The following is a 13,494-nucleotide window of genomic DNA, read 5'->3' on the forward strand; positions in this document are numbered from 1 at the left end:
ATTATCCTAGCAACCCGAGAAGCAAATAGAGAAAAAAGAATTCTAAAAATGGTTGAAATTGAGTAAGATTGGGGGGATGCCTGCACTTAGACACAGGCTTCCTGGAGCTCTAAGAGGACCTCCCCTGTTTACCTCCCAAGGCCTGCCCAATCAGGAAAGCGGTGGGGTCGCATGTACACAACGCGCCGCCAGTGCACCCGCTGGACGAGACCGTCGCGCATCTCACCGAGGTGCACCACCACACATCAACTTCGAGGTGCCAGCTCCGCGCTGATATGCTTCAATAAAGCCTAGTTTGATCATTGAGCATGGACGAGTCCGCGCCGAAGCGGCGGAGGGTTCCTCCCCGCCTTAGTAGAGAGCGCGACGACGACAATAACGAATCGACCACTCCGCCGGACCCTCCCCCACCACGATCGCGAATACCCAGGAGACCCTCCTTCGCGTCGCCAACTAGAGCAAGCCTTTCTCGGACGCATCCCGATATCCTACGAAGAAGAAGTCGAAGTTTGAGTCCGTCAAAGGCCGGTTTCAACAACTCATCAACACAATCTACCACCCAAGATGTTGCTGGCGAGGGTTCAGCCGCCCAACCCGAGAGCCAGGCAGAGCGATTCCTAGAAAGAGGGCCTGCGCGCCCGAGGAGTAACATGTCAGGATCAATTGCGGTCGAGTCAACCAACCTGGGCTCTCCAGCGCGGCGGATGGCTCTTGAATCGAGGGTCAGCGGGGCGCTGGCGTCTAGGCCACGCCGATCTGGTGGCATACCGGTTCCCAGGCCACTTCCTGAACCTGGACCCAACGATGATGAGGACTTCAATCCTTTTGCTGGACGCGTCTTGAATCGCACACCCCCTCGTCATGGTGCTGCTCTTGGAAGAGTACCTCCTCGCCAGCCCGAACCTGAACCTGAACTCGACCAGGAACCCGAACTACCGCCTACGCCCACGCAGAGGGGCCAAGCTGACCCTGTCGTCACGACACCTCCCCGCGGCATCCACGATACACCCTCGAAGAAGAGGCGGCGGAATGCTTCACCATCTAAGAGTTCGCCACTGAAGCAACCGCCTCTCCGACCACCCGAGTTTTCTCACAAGGCGCAGGAGCCCTCCAAGAAGGTCATGGCACGGGCTGCCCGAGAGAAGAGCCCTACTCAGATGGCAAAGCAGACAAGATCAACAACCGGTCCCTCTGGAACACACGAGGCGCGTGGAATACCAGTGCCTGATCCCTACTCGGAGCTCAAGGAGACGAGAGACGCGCTTGAGGCGGAACTCGCCAAGTTGGAGGCCGACCTGGAACTAGCAACCGATGAGAACGAGCGAATACGCAAGGCTCAGGCTCGTCGATCCGGTGATGTGCAGCCTTTGGGACGTTCTCGTCAAAACCAACTCCTCGACTTGCTCCGCCGTCATCTCGTACCACCTGAGAAGGAAGCTAAGCCAGATGCTGCGCAAGGATGGTTCGACATGGCCATGAATCCAACATCATGGCTTTCGTTTGGATCTCTAGGACAAGCTCAGCTTTCCATACCAAAGGAAGAGCCAGAGGATCTCCCCACTCCGACTTCGCACCACCCCATACAGATGACGGCCGTCGATGAGCTTCCATACCTTCAAGCCTTTACCCCCTTTGAATTTTCAGCGACGACAAACATGCTGCCGAAAGAAAGCGATTCCGATCCTCTACTTCGGAAACACAACATCGTCATTAGATCGGCTCATCCAGCGGGTCTGTTTATGGCCAAGATGGAAATGACGGTCGACACGGAGAACCTTCGAATCAAAGAGCTTGCAGTACCCCGTCTAGACCCTGCAGCTGTCGCGGAACTAGGCCCTTTTGTCGAAAAGGTCTCGAGCGGAGGCTCCAACACTCACATGAACCGAAATGTTAGCGTGGTGACTTGGGCCATGTCCGAGTGGTATAGAGTCGCTGTCGAGAGAGCAAATGTTTGGCACACCCTTGACACCGAACTTGGCGACAAAGAAAAGCTGGCGCAGAGCGTGGCGAGGATACGGACACGACGGAAAAAGCGAAGGAGAAAAGATGACGATGAAGAAAATAGCCAGGACGCGGATGGTATCACCGAGAGGAATCGGACTGAGAACCTGCCTCGGTCAGTACTGTTGCCTCATCTCGGGAGAACAGCCTACGAGATTCCGATACCGGGTGCCGTGAAGGAAGAAACATCGTGTTTGAGATTACAGTGGCGGATTGATTTTGACTGGACGGGCGAGGCGCAAAGCAAGGTTGGACTGGTGATTGGCATGCCTGGCAAGTGTAAGTACCCCAACGCTGTCCTATGTCACATATTCGACTAACATCAACTAGGGCATCTAGGTGACGAGCGCGGTTCACTCGCGGCAGCGTCCAAAGTTTTTGAAAGATTTGTTCGGGGTAACGAGGGACCGATGACGGCGGTACGAACTGTCGTTGCATTGCTGGCGGGAGACGCGTTGTCTTGAAAGGATACCTGGTTCTATGGAGTGCTGATTGCTGCAAAAATAGCCTCATGCGTTAAGGTAGATGGACACATTATGCAACCCCAATGGAATGGTGTTTCCATTATCGAGAGACTTCCCCCTCCGTTCTCTTGAGCCCAGTCTCGACCTCTACTCAGGCCTGTCAAGTAAGGGAAGGTACGTAACGTCGCATGTGTATGTCGATCATCAAGGTCTACATGGAAAGAGAAACACCACTCCTACTCCTACATATAAAGGAGTTGGGACAAAAAAAGAGTTCACCCCCCCGGTGCCGATTTGGGGGCTACATCTCTTGGTGCTCATGCTGGGATTCGAACTCGGGAAATCGGTAGCCTGTCGTCGAGTAGGCTATGGGCGTAATTAATTGTTGACCATAAACCACTCCACCACCCAGCCAGTTTGACCCGACCCGTCGACCTAGACGGGCGCCTGCTGGCTGGTGACAGGATTGGGTTTGAGGGGGTCTATATGGGCTTCGTTGGTGGTGTATTCAGTTGAATGGGTGAATATATGTACAAGCACGAGCGAGCAAAACTTTTACGCGAGGTGAGCTGTTCATGTTTATGGGTTTTACTTCTATTCGGCTAGACTGTCTATGGTCTCGCGACCAGGTCTACCTACTATTGCAAACTTGCTACTGAGGGAGTCATTGACTTTACCCCTTTTCTATGTCACTAATCACACCCCCGTCTGAGGTTCTCGAACCTAGGCAGGAGAAGCTCACGCCGTTACTAGAGTCTAGTAGGAAAAGCCGCCAGGGGGACCACCCCGGCCGCCGCCAACACCACCTCCACCGCGGCCGTATGGCCCATAGGGACCATACCCTCCACCGTATCCGCCCCCACGTCCACGGCCCCGGCCGTTGGGACTACGGGTAGGGCTACCATTAGAACTTTCATCGTCGGAGCGATAGCCGTTAGTATAGCCATTGGTCATGCCGTTCTGGTTAGGAGAACCACCACCACCACGACCATAGCCGCCCGGTACACCAAACGGAGCCGCGGGAGTGTTCCGGTACGCATCGCTGGCACGGGGACCTCGACCAGCGGCACCAGACATGAATGCTGCTCCACCGCCATTGGAGGGGCTGCCTCTACCGTAGCCTGTACCGTTCATGGTAGGCCCAGGAGAACCCCGGCCAATACCAGCGTGGGTGAACGGCGGGCTGCGAGGGGCGGGACGCATTGGAGTCAAGGGGTTCTGCTGTCTGTTCCTGTTGACTCCATTCATACCGTTGGGCGAAGGGCGAAAGGGGATGTTGTTTGAACCACCGTTGATGCTAGGACCTCCGCCGTAGGTTGGGCCGGAGAACCCTGCGCCATTGTTGGCGTTGCCGGTAAAAGCTGCGTTGTTGCGAGCGGCGCTCTGATTCATGTGCCAGTATGCGTCTAGGACGGAGAAGCCGTTCATGTTTCCTGGGGAGAGACGGCGTGGGGGGGTGTCCCCGTTGTTGGAGCTGTGGCCGCTTCTGGACATTGTGTTGAGTTCTGGGGTTGTGGTTTTCGGTCTTGATGACAGATGTTGTGTTTGCTTTGTGCTTGTGCTGATTTGTGCGTTTGTAGAATCTGTAATGTTCTTGGTGATGGTTCTAAGAAAGGGCTTGGCTCTGTTGCTGCCAGATTATTTATATAGAGGCTAAAAGACATTGAAGTGAATCGATGCTGGCGGTCCTTGTAGGGTGAGTTAAGAGTTCGTGATGCGGTGGTTTTCCCATAAGAGTGAAGACTTCTCATGTCGGACGAAATTTCCGCCCGCCATTCACTGTGCAACTCGAGTAGATGCTTTCGCATCGTAGAAACGTGAATAGTCTCTTCATTGGATACAGAAACCCATACTTCTTATTCATTCTCTATAATCACTGAGATTTTTTCAAGACGCCATAGATGAACAGGTTTCCACTAGTCAAGTAACTCTGTTATGGCGAGGAGTAATTGAGATTTCAAGGCTGATTGATAGAGTAGACTCATCAGAGTCGAGGAACTTCCAAGGCCCACCATCTGTGGTTCTTACCGCTTCATCAATAAGTATGATACAAAACCAAGTATGAGATAAAATCGCAAAAATCATGTTGGCAGCTTCTGATATAGCAAATGTGTGCGCCTACTCAGTGTTAGACATGCACTTTTCAGCACTCCGGATAAGCCAAAAATGCAATTCGCACCTACTTCAACACCTCCAATTCAAGCTTAGAGAGTTGACTATACGGTTGCTATGAAGCCTTTGATTACAGGATGGGTACATGGTTTTAACGACACCATCGTCGTTACTAAAGACTTCGTACCCGGGCAGGGTTACAAATGTAACCAGACCCAGTGATCGGCGAAAGGCTGACGGTTTCTCGACTGTAAGTCATCTCGCTGCTTCTATTTGTCGTTTTGATCTTCTCAGGAAGTGAAGTTAGGTAAGTCAAAGCGAATGTATTCAGCATTAGCCAGCGGTTCAAGCCCATATGAGAATGCATGTATCCTCAACCAATTGATGCTGAGTAAGAAGAGCAGCAGGCCAACTCTGGAAGCCAGGACTTCTACTGAGCGCTTTAACCACCATTACAAGATTTAGAGTAACAGTGATGGCAATGTTAGATATAGTGACAGCACATGTGTTCAAGTTGAGCTCGCAGTAGTGGTTTCAACGGCTTGGATTTCAGACCGCCAGCGAAGTCGGATTTGGACCGTTGCCAACTAAAGTGGTGATTGTGCGCACTGAAGGCAATTGCTAGCTAGTTTCCAAGACCAGAATATGGAATAAAGGCCATGAAGCACTGGATTATATCACATTGTTAACTTCATGCTTGAGTGCATTAACAATATAACCCCTTCAATGATAGCCAGATCTAAGCTCCCACTGATGTGTGCATAGAGGCTAGGTGTTCTCCCGTCATGAAAGGGCAACTGTGAGGCCGTTCTGACGTCTCAGGATTCGATACCGCAATGTAACGCTGACAAGCCATTCGCATCGTCGACGGTCTGGGCAAAAGTTTAACCGGCAAACCATCCGTGCCGCTTTCGGCATTGTCGCTAATGAGTTTGTTGAGATCCCCGAGACTCTGGTTAGGGATAACCTTTGGATCACTACCAGCCAGTGATCCCAACCAGGCCTTCAACACGTCAACACCCCGCTGAGGAATTTGTCGTACGGAAGCCTGTTCAGTCATCTCCAGCCATGGATCGTTGAACGGCATAGCCAGGCAGTATGGAATATTGCTGCCGAAAAAGTTCATTGGCATCGGACGAAACATGCGTCGTCGAGACTCGGCAAGCTTCAAGTACTCCAGAATCCAGGTCGCCTCGTTCAAGTTCTCTGCCACTTTGTTGGTATAGTTGGAAATCCGAATTTGATGCTCAATGAGAGGCTTCTCCAAGTTGCACAAGAACTCAGCCTCTGGCCATTCGTCTTGAAGCTTCTCCAGATCCCCTTCGTCAGCCATTCTCTTCCTGACAGCATCGATGAAATTTTCCTCAAGACTATAACTGTACACGGATTCACCGGTCGTTGGGTCTGTCGTTGGCGTATTCAACAGTTCGGCCTCGACGGGAATGTACTGCATCAACTTGAGACGTCTCCAGGAATAAATCGGATTCCAAAAGTCAACCATCTGCAGAGCGTTAAAGGTTCTCTCGGAAAAGAGTTGACAACGGGCTGACTCTTTGTCGTCTCCCAGGAACATCTTCTGAGCAGCCCATACGCCATGCGCGTCATCCACAGAGCTTTGAAGGATAACCCAAGGATTATCCCCTTCGCCCCATTGCTGAACGGCGAAGTTGACTTGAGCTCCTCCACGAATATCCTCTTTGCCGTTTTCGAGAGTTCCCATGAAGATACCACCGGCAAGACTGTTCGCTAGAACAAAAAGCTGTGCGTCTTGCACGTTGGCTACCTCCTGTAAGGTGCAGAGCTTGAGTTCTCGTGAGGCCCAGAGATACGACGGCCCGTCATACTTGAAAGATGAAATGGAGTACCTTCTAAACCATTGTTCTTGAGTCAGGTAGTTCTTCTCGTCGTTTTTGAACTGTTTCTCGTTCCAGGCCGTCAACGCAGCTGGGGTATCCTTGAGTATATGGGCAGCTAGCCATTGGTCGTCATGAAGACTTCGGTTGGGCTGCGATTGTCAGCAGGTGCATTGCGAAGGTGTCCTTCTTTGCCGAGAAGGAGTCGCAGTGGAACCAGAATAACCTACTAGAAGATTGCTGTATCCTCTGAGCATTTCATAGCTGAAGAAATGATCCGACGGTACAATGTTGGCATTGTTGGAAGTAGCAGCAATGTTAATGTTGGTCGTCAGGAAAAAGTGTGCTGCCCAACGCTGGATGTTATCCGGACATGTTTTAGTCTCCCCTTTCTCCGTCAAAAAATCCTTGTTCCGCCGGCTAGTAAACCAGACTCTAAGAGAGTCCAGCACTATTCTTTCGAAAGTTTCACCAGATTGTACACTTGCGCCGTAGAGAGGAGGAAAGCCAGGATAAGTGAGCCATCTAGCCTCCGTAAGCTCTGAGATGAGCTCTTTATCAAGAAGATCTGTCACTCCTCGGCCTCCAACAAGCCAGTGCATCCAAGGCCTATGACCGAGTCAGGAGATTCCTTGGTTTGTATCAGCCTGATGATAACTTACTTGTGGATCTCTTTCATGACGATTCCTCCATTGACATGACCATTCAAAGGACCCAGGTATGCCTTGCCTGGAGCATCGAAGGCATCCATCGAAGAGCAGAGATATACCCAGCCATGCTGAGTTCTGGCTTCATCATTCATGATAAGATCGCGCTACCATCTCCATCAACTTTGCATACGCAACAGAAGATGAAGGTCCACTTACAGCATAGTACCTGAATTGGCCATCATCACGCGACCAACTCATGATGTGGAGGATATCCTTTTCGGAGTGGATAGAAGAGGAGCTGAAGTGTTAGCCGGGAAGAGGCCAAACTGTTGACCCATTTACTTACGCTGCTATAAGCACAAACCAGGGCGCCCACGAAACAGATCCAATTGGTGCCTTGCCATCTTTCTTATGGTTTGCATCAGTGGGAAAGATGACGGAGATGAAACGAAGCTCGGATCTGAACCAAGGCTTCTGTTTGTTCCTTGGAACTGTTTGACCGTCTGCAACGGCGTAAGTCTGCAGGATTATGTCTGGATCCTCTGCCTATTGTTAGAATCAATTAGTTCTGACGAGGAAAATCCACGTACCCCAAAACTGGGTCATCAGCTCATTGTACGTGTTGTGCTTCCTGAACGCCTCATCAGTCTTTAGGCGTTTGCCCCAATAATCAATGAAGTCGTCATTGAGTTGTTCAGGCGTGGCGGGCGTGTCTTCGTCAGGATACGGCTCTTTTTTCTGTGGCTTTATCCCACGAATGAACTTCCGATACCAGAGTTTCTGGTTGATATCTTCAAAATTCCCACGCTTAGGGTCAGTCATTGTGTCTTGTGTAAGTGATGGGATGATAGTTGCTGCAAAAGTATAGCAAGGAGCGCTTGAAGATTTATGCTGAAAATTCAAAACTCTGGATGTCTACCGGAACAGGGTAAAAAACCGCGAGTGGCCAAGTGCATTGGTGGGACAGCTGATACACTGCAAGCAACCTCATCAAGCTTCATCACATCAAGTCTCACTCCAGAGGCCATTGAAGGCAGCGATACAGATGTGCAGCGCATTAAGAGACGCTAATTTGTGATTCAAACATGCGGATGCCCTCTGAGGTGAACCTTTGTAACCAGTTGTATGTGCCCGATTAGCAAACGTGCATTTTTGTGGCTTGCTCTCGAGAAGCTGAATTCCATTTCCGTCAGAGGCTAGGCTCGGCCCATTCATTAGCTTGTAGTTTACGATATGCGACCAAAACATTGGCGATACCCCGCACGCACCAGACCGTGGACCAGACATAACCTTCCCCAACATAGGTAGAGGCCTGTGACGACGTAAGCCTTCATCTTGCACTATCAACTTTCGATGAGCGTTTGATTCGTCAACATACGCCATGGCATGATGAGACATATCAGAGTCAATAACTGTGTCTCAATACGAGCTAATCCGGTGAGAGAATGTGCAGCAGGGTTCATAGGCCGTTCGATCTCAGCCAGCCTCCGAGCGGCCTGACTTGAGAATCTGGAACAAAGGTATGCATGGTGTATCACATAGCTCGGAACATTGCTTCCGGCCAACTGTAGTACAATCATCACTTTCATAGTATTCGAGCATGTCCAGAAAATAGAGCAAAAGCATTTCCCCTTAAGGAGGCAACTCATTTCACAAGTTGACTTAGGCTTCTCACGTATTCCTTCCCTAATATCTTCACTTTTATCGATTCTCCACCGAAATGTCTGGACTCGAAAAGCTCGAGAAGTTTCATCCTCCTGCCTTTTTGGATGATTTTGAGGGTGAACAGCTTGGAAGATGGTCTGAGACTGTTGATGGCTGGTTCGGTGACGAGATAGCAGGCAGACTCGCAGGGAGGAAGATTCTGACTCAATTCTTCAACCCTCTTCACTTTGCCTACGACTCGTCTCTGCCTCCTGTACCCATCACTTGGGTTGGATTCCCTCTGAATGCAAGTTTGTTTTTACCAGCCTTCTGTGCACTCGTCTAACTGGTTTTCAGGTCAGAATCAAGCAGCCTACGGATGACGCTCGATGGGCATACGCAGAGGATCCGGAGAATCAGCGCGCTCCTCCAGGACGCTTGAATCCTGAGATTCTGAAGTTCCATAGGAAGAACGAACAAACGGGAGAGGATGAAGTTGTCGAGGTATCTCAACAAAGGGAGGATCGTTGGGTGATGGACGAATATCTTGAATGGTCAACCAAAAGGGTTGATGGAGATGTTCAAATTGTGAGCTTTACTTGCGAAGGTCCCGAGGTATGTCGTAACCAATTCTCTTTACACGAATAATTTTGGTGCTGACTGATAAATAGTACTGGGAAGAGCTGGCCAAGCATAATCCCATTCTGACCGAAACTCCCATTGAGAACCCAGCAACCCAAGAGTATGAGAGGAACAACAAGATCCTCAACATTTACAAGAAGTTGAACCCCGATTTTGCACATGAGATCAAAGGTGATCACCTAGTGGACGACAGAGGCAACTACAACATCTACAACAGGTGGAATGGGCACACCAACACTGGTACCATTGCCCACCTCATCCAAATCAACAATAGTCTTAGTGCTGAGATTGATATTGCTGCTCAAGCCACTGTTACTCGAAGCGACTTGGTGTACGGAGAGCCTATTACCAACATGATTACCCTTTGCGGAGATGGGTCTGCCTACGGTAATCCGAGCAGGAACTCTGACCCGACGGCAAGAGACTCTGCTACCCAGTGAGAACTACACACAACTAACCATGCGTAGATTGGTGCCGCAGTCAACGAAGTTTGTCGTCTGGCTCACGATACAGTGTGTCCTATCCCGGTCACAATCTCTGTCAAAGATCCTGTCGCTCTATACATGTACGACGCAGACTTCTCGTCCTTCCTATTAGATCGCACCGGTAAGCGAAGAGGAAACATTCGAGAAATGGTCCCAGTTCCCGAAGGGGTCTTTGACTGGTGTGATCGTGGTGATATTGCCAAGAACATGGGCCTTCATCTTCGCGTATCTATCCCAAAAGGCCTCAAGACTGATGACAATACCCGCGACCTTAACCTGAGCGATCTTTTCGACCAAAATAACGGTGGGCGCTACGTGCACTATGGAAGCCAATTTGCAGATTACATCTTCATGAGTGTTTCTGGCGTAGTTGGTCCAAAGCCCCAGGAAGCTGAAGAAGCGTGGCCTGGGAAACCTCAGCCTGCACTTACTTACACTGAGCCGTACATTCAGAAGCCTTTTATTCAGCCCAATGTTTTGGGGAGTCCTGATCTATTCAAGAAAATGGGAGAAGTCGATGCGGTCGTCACAACTTCTGATCAGAAGGACGACCCGAGGGTTGAGTTCAATGCGGTTGTCACAACTTCTGATCTAGAGGCAATGGACCTGAGGGTAGAAGCAAAGGATGGACCATCAGGATACATGGGTATGCCAGAGCCCGGTCCTCCTAAAGGGCCGGACTACCAATCCATCACTCCAAAGGTCATCTATTAAGACAATGGGGAGGACGTCGAGAAAAATTGCCAATCAATGGCTTTAATTGCACCCAAGCACTGGACACTCAAAGTAAATCTTCGTTATGCTTCCAAGATTCTTCAGATCTGGCCAATGTTAGGACTCGCATTTCCCTACCTTAACTCAAGCTGTATAGAGGCTGTTTGAATCAAAGTGGTTCGTTGCTTTCCATAAGGTGAACAGCTGAAGACCCTGTATTTTCCACCACATTGTTGACTTGCAAGTAGGATGTCTGCTATAGGCCGAGGCGAAAGTCATTCAAGGGAGCTGAACTGCAAACAGCCTTTTTCTCTTGTCTCGTATTCGGTCAGCTGCATACTCTCAATAGTCAATCTGCAGATAGCTCAGCTACCTAGGTTAGCTCGACGCCACGTAAGACGCAACTGGAGATCTGCGCTTCCAGACCTTCGAGTAGCAGATAGAAGGTATGTCTCTCGGCGACTTATCGATGATGCAGAGTCCATTATGCAACCAAAGATGGTATTGTAATACCAGGACGGGAGTTCAGCTCGCCACTGATATCAATGTCAGCCATTCTGGCTTGGCTCGTGGGGTCCGCCTTATCTGTAGCCATTAATTCATGGCACAGAGTAGTGGCAGACCTCTACATCTCGATGTATCTTTAGACCCCACACTTTATATATATCGGGATTTTGAATACTTCATTCATTCAAAAATCTCACCTCATCGCTCAACCTATAGCAATTTCAATTATTTCCTCCAAAGGCCATTCTGATTCTATTCAAATTTAGCATCCCACTCTCTTATCCGCAAAGATGACCACTTTAAAATCCCCAGTGTCTATGGGAGACGTTCAAAAGACACCCAACTGGGAGGACGACATCTCTCCTCTTATCAAAGCGCCCTATTGGGTGACCAAGAATCCCGAGGTAATTGGTCAAAGGTGGATAAGCGAAATGCTTTACTGGGGCAAATGGGACCTTTCCAACTATGACGACGTCAGAAAAAGGGCGCTTGGTATCTACAGACATCTTCGCTCTAAGTCAATGCCCGTAACTCGAAATCCAGATCACTATTGGCCAGAGAGTGCTCTCGAAACATTTCGCATGTGGGCAAACAATGGTTTCCCGCGAGACTCCAACTGCCAGCATACACAAACTCCTGTCCCAGTTATTCCTGATCCCAATGACCCTCCAATATCCTTCAAAGTGAGGAAAGACATCATGAGCCTGAGCCGCGAGGAACTTGCGATTTACCAGGCGAAGCTAGACGACATTCTCGGCGCTCGGGAACTGGGGTCTAAATGGCAGGAATTAGGAGTTCTTCGTGAGTTGACTATTATACTGAAAGAACGGGATTCAATGAGAGAAACTTGGCTAAATATATGTTGTAGATGCATACTGGTGTCTTCACTATCAAGAAGCCACGTTCCTTTGGCATCGAGCTTATCTGCGATATGTGGAAGAATTGATCGACTTCCCTATCCCTTACTGGAATGGATATGCGAAAGAAGCTGCATGTGCAACATCCGAGTTTGCTGGAATTCCTCCAATGTTCCTTGAGCAGACCTACCAACACCCTGGAGGTGAGACCAGAAAGAATCCGCTTCGCTTTGCCAAAGCCTTGGACGGAAAGTCAAAAGATGGACCGGGTAAATTTTGTACTGTGACACGAAATCCAATCTTGACGCAAGGCCCGACAGCTGCTGGTTGGAAAGAGAAGATTGAGCTATTCAAAATCTACCATGAGCAAATATCCCATGCTCTGCAGCAATCAACCTATACAACGTCAGAATCGGCTCAGCACTTCGGAATACCATGGGCCAATATTGTCGATTTCAGCGACAAGCAGCCTGACGAAGACTATCCGTTTCGTTTCGACTTTGATGGTCTGTTTGAGCAAGTTCACGATAACTTCCATGGCTGGGTTGGCAACGACATGGTGAGCCATTTGGCCTCTGATTCATCTGGTCACTATTACTAACACAACGCTAGGCCGACAACACTTATACTGCCTTCGACCCCATCTTCTTATCCTATCACGCCAACATGGATCGACTAGCTGGTGTTTTCATGGACGCAAACCCAGAGAACCAATTTACTTCTCGATTCCCACTGCAGCCTTATCAATAATGGGACCAGCATTAGCTACGATGACACGCGCCGCTGGCACTATACCACTATTGGTGATATGGCCAAAGACACACGTGCATTGGGCTACATGTATGGCGAGCCTGCAAGCCCTGACTTTTCCACAATTAAAACAGCTGAGGAGAAGGGCATTCGTTCTGCGGTATCAAGTGGGGGACAAGCTATTGTCTTGCCGTGTGGTTTTCCAGGCAAGAAGAAAAGTTCTTTCGACATTGACTCCCTCAAAACTTCCGGCCCAAAGAAGCTCGTTCCCTATGTAATCTTTACTGAAGTTGGATGCACTGTGTCCAGCTACAGGATAGACATTTTCACTCCTGGAGCCAGTTCGACATGTCCTGATGCTAAGGGCAACCATGAATTTATCGGGCAGGTTACACGGCTAGGGATGGGACGAGGAAGGGAGGACTCAGGACCGCCGAATACAGGCAGATGTCGCAAGCCAAGTGCAACTAGAATTCTCTCCGCTGAGAAGTTCCAGGATCGACTCACTCGAGGTGACAAGTTGAGAATCATTGTAACAGATCTAGGGACAGGCAAACAGGTTGAGGAAGGAGAGTATATGCAAATGTCAGGGTTCGTTCCGAAGCTGGTGTGGCTGCCGGTCAATTGAACGGAATTGTGGGAGGGAGTCTTGGCTCACCCTTTCCTGATTTCTTTTTCATTTACCAAGGACTGAGATCGACTCGAAGATTTGAGATTAGCCGAAACTCACATGAGGGATCGGCGGACAGATGGACGATGTATTGGCGCAAAGATTGCTCACACCATGACACGGCAGGCCGCATGCATGACGCTGA

The 13,494-nt window shown here is 49.7% G+C and overlaps 5 protein-coding genes across 5 annotated transcripts; 3 read left to right on the forward strand and 2 right to left on the reverse strand.

Annotated features, from left to right (window-relative positions):
- Positions 1-308: 308 nt before the first annotated feature.
- N0V96_009604 (uncharacterized protein) lies at positions 309-2,321 on the forward strand (the record flags this gene model as incomplete). The annotated part of the gene is made up of 2 exons (XM_053190277.2): positions 309-316; positions 509-2,321. 2 exons carry the CDS (start codon positions 309-311, stop codon positions 2,319-2,321), a joined length of 1,821 nt encoding a protein of 606 aa, XP_053052207.2.
- Positions 2,322-3,221: 900 nt separating this feature from the next.
- On the reverse strand, positions 3,222-3,959 carry N0V96_009605 (uncharacterized protein; the record flags this gene model as incomplete). Its single annotated transcript, XM_053190278.2, has 1 exon — positions 3,222-3,959. One exon carries the CDS (start codon positions 3,957-3,959, stop codon positions 3,222-3,224), a length of 738 nt encoding a protein of 245 aa, XP_053052208.1.
- A 1,357-nt stretch (positions 3,960-5,316) lies between these two features.
- N0V96_009606 (uncharacterized protein) lies at positions 5,317-7,902 on the reverse strand (the record flags this gene model as incomplete). The annotated part of the gene is made up of 2 exons (XM_065758697.1): positions 5,317-6,521; positions 7,671-7,902. The coding sequence occupies 2 exons, from the start codon at positions 7,900-7,902 to the stop codon at positions 5,317-5,319; spliced, it is 1,437 nt and encodes a 478-aa protein (XP_065612762.1).
- An 898-nt stretch (positions 7,903-8,800) lies between these two features.
- N0V96_009607 (uncharacterized protein) lies at positions 8,801-10,565 on the forward strand (the record flags this gene model as incomplete). The annotated part of the gene is made up of 4 exons (XM_065758698.1): positions 8,801-8,998; positions 9,082-9,339; positions 9,396-9,753; positions 9,847-10,565. 4 exons carry the CDS (start codon positions 8,801-8,803, stop codon positions 10,563-10,565), a joined length of 1,533 nt encoding a protein of 510 aa, XP_065612763.1.
- A 1,205-nt stretch (positions 10,566-11,770) lies between these two features.
- N0V96_009608 (uncharacterized protein) lies at positions 11,771-12,679 on the forward strand (the record flags this gene model as incomplete). Its single annotated transcript, XM_065758699.1, has 3 exons — positions 11,771-11,873; positions 12,340-12,488; positions 12,542-12,679. The coding sequence occupies 3 exons, from the start codon at positions 11,771-11,773 to the stop codon at positions 12,677-12,679; spliced, it is 390 nt and encodes a 129-aa protein (XP_065612764.1).
- Between the last annotated feature and the right edge of the window lie 815 nt (positions 12,680-13,494).

The sequence above is a fragment of the Colletotrichum fioriniae genome (assembly GCF_027942845.1).
Source record: "Colletotrichum fioriniae strain IMI 355084 chromosome Unknown scaffold_12, whole genome shotgun sequence".
NCBI lineage: Eukaryota > Fungi > Ascomycota > Sordariomycetes > Glomerellales > Glomerellaceae > Colletotrichum > Colletotrichum fioriniae.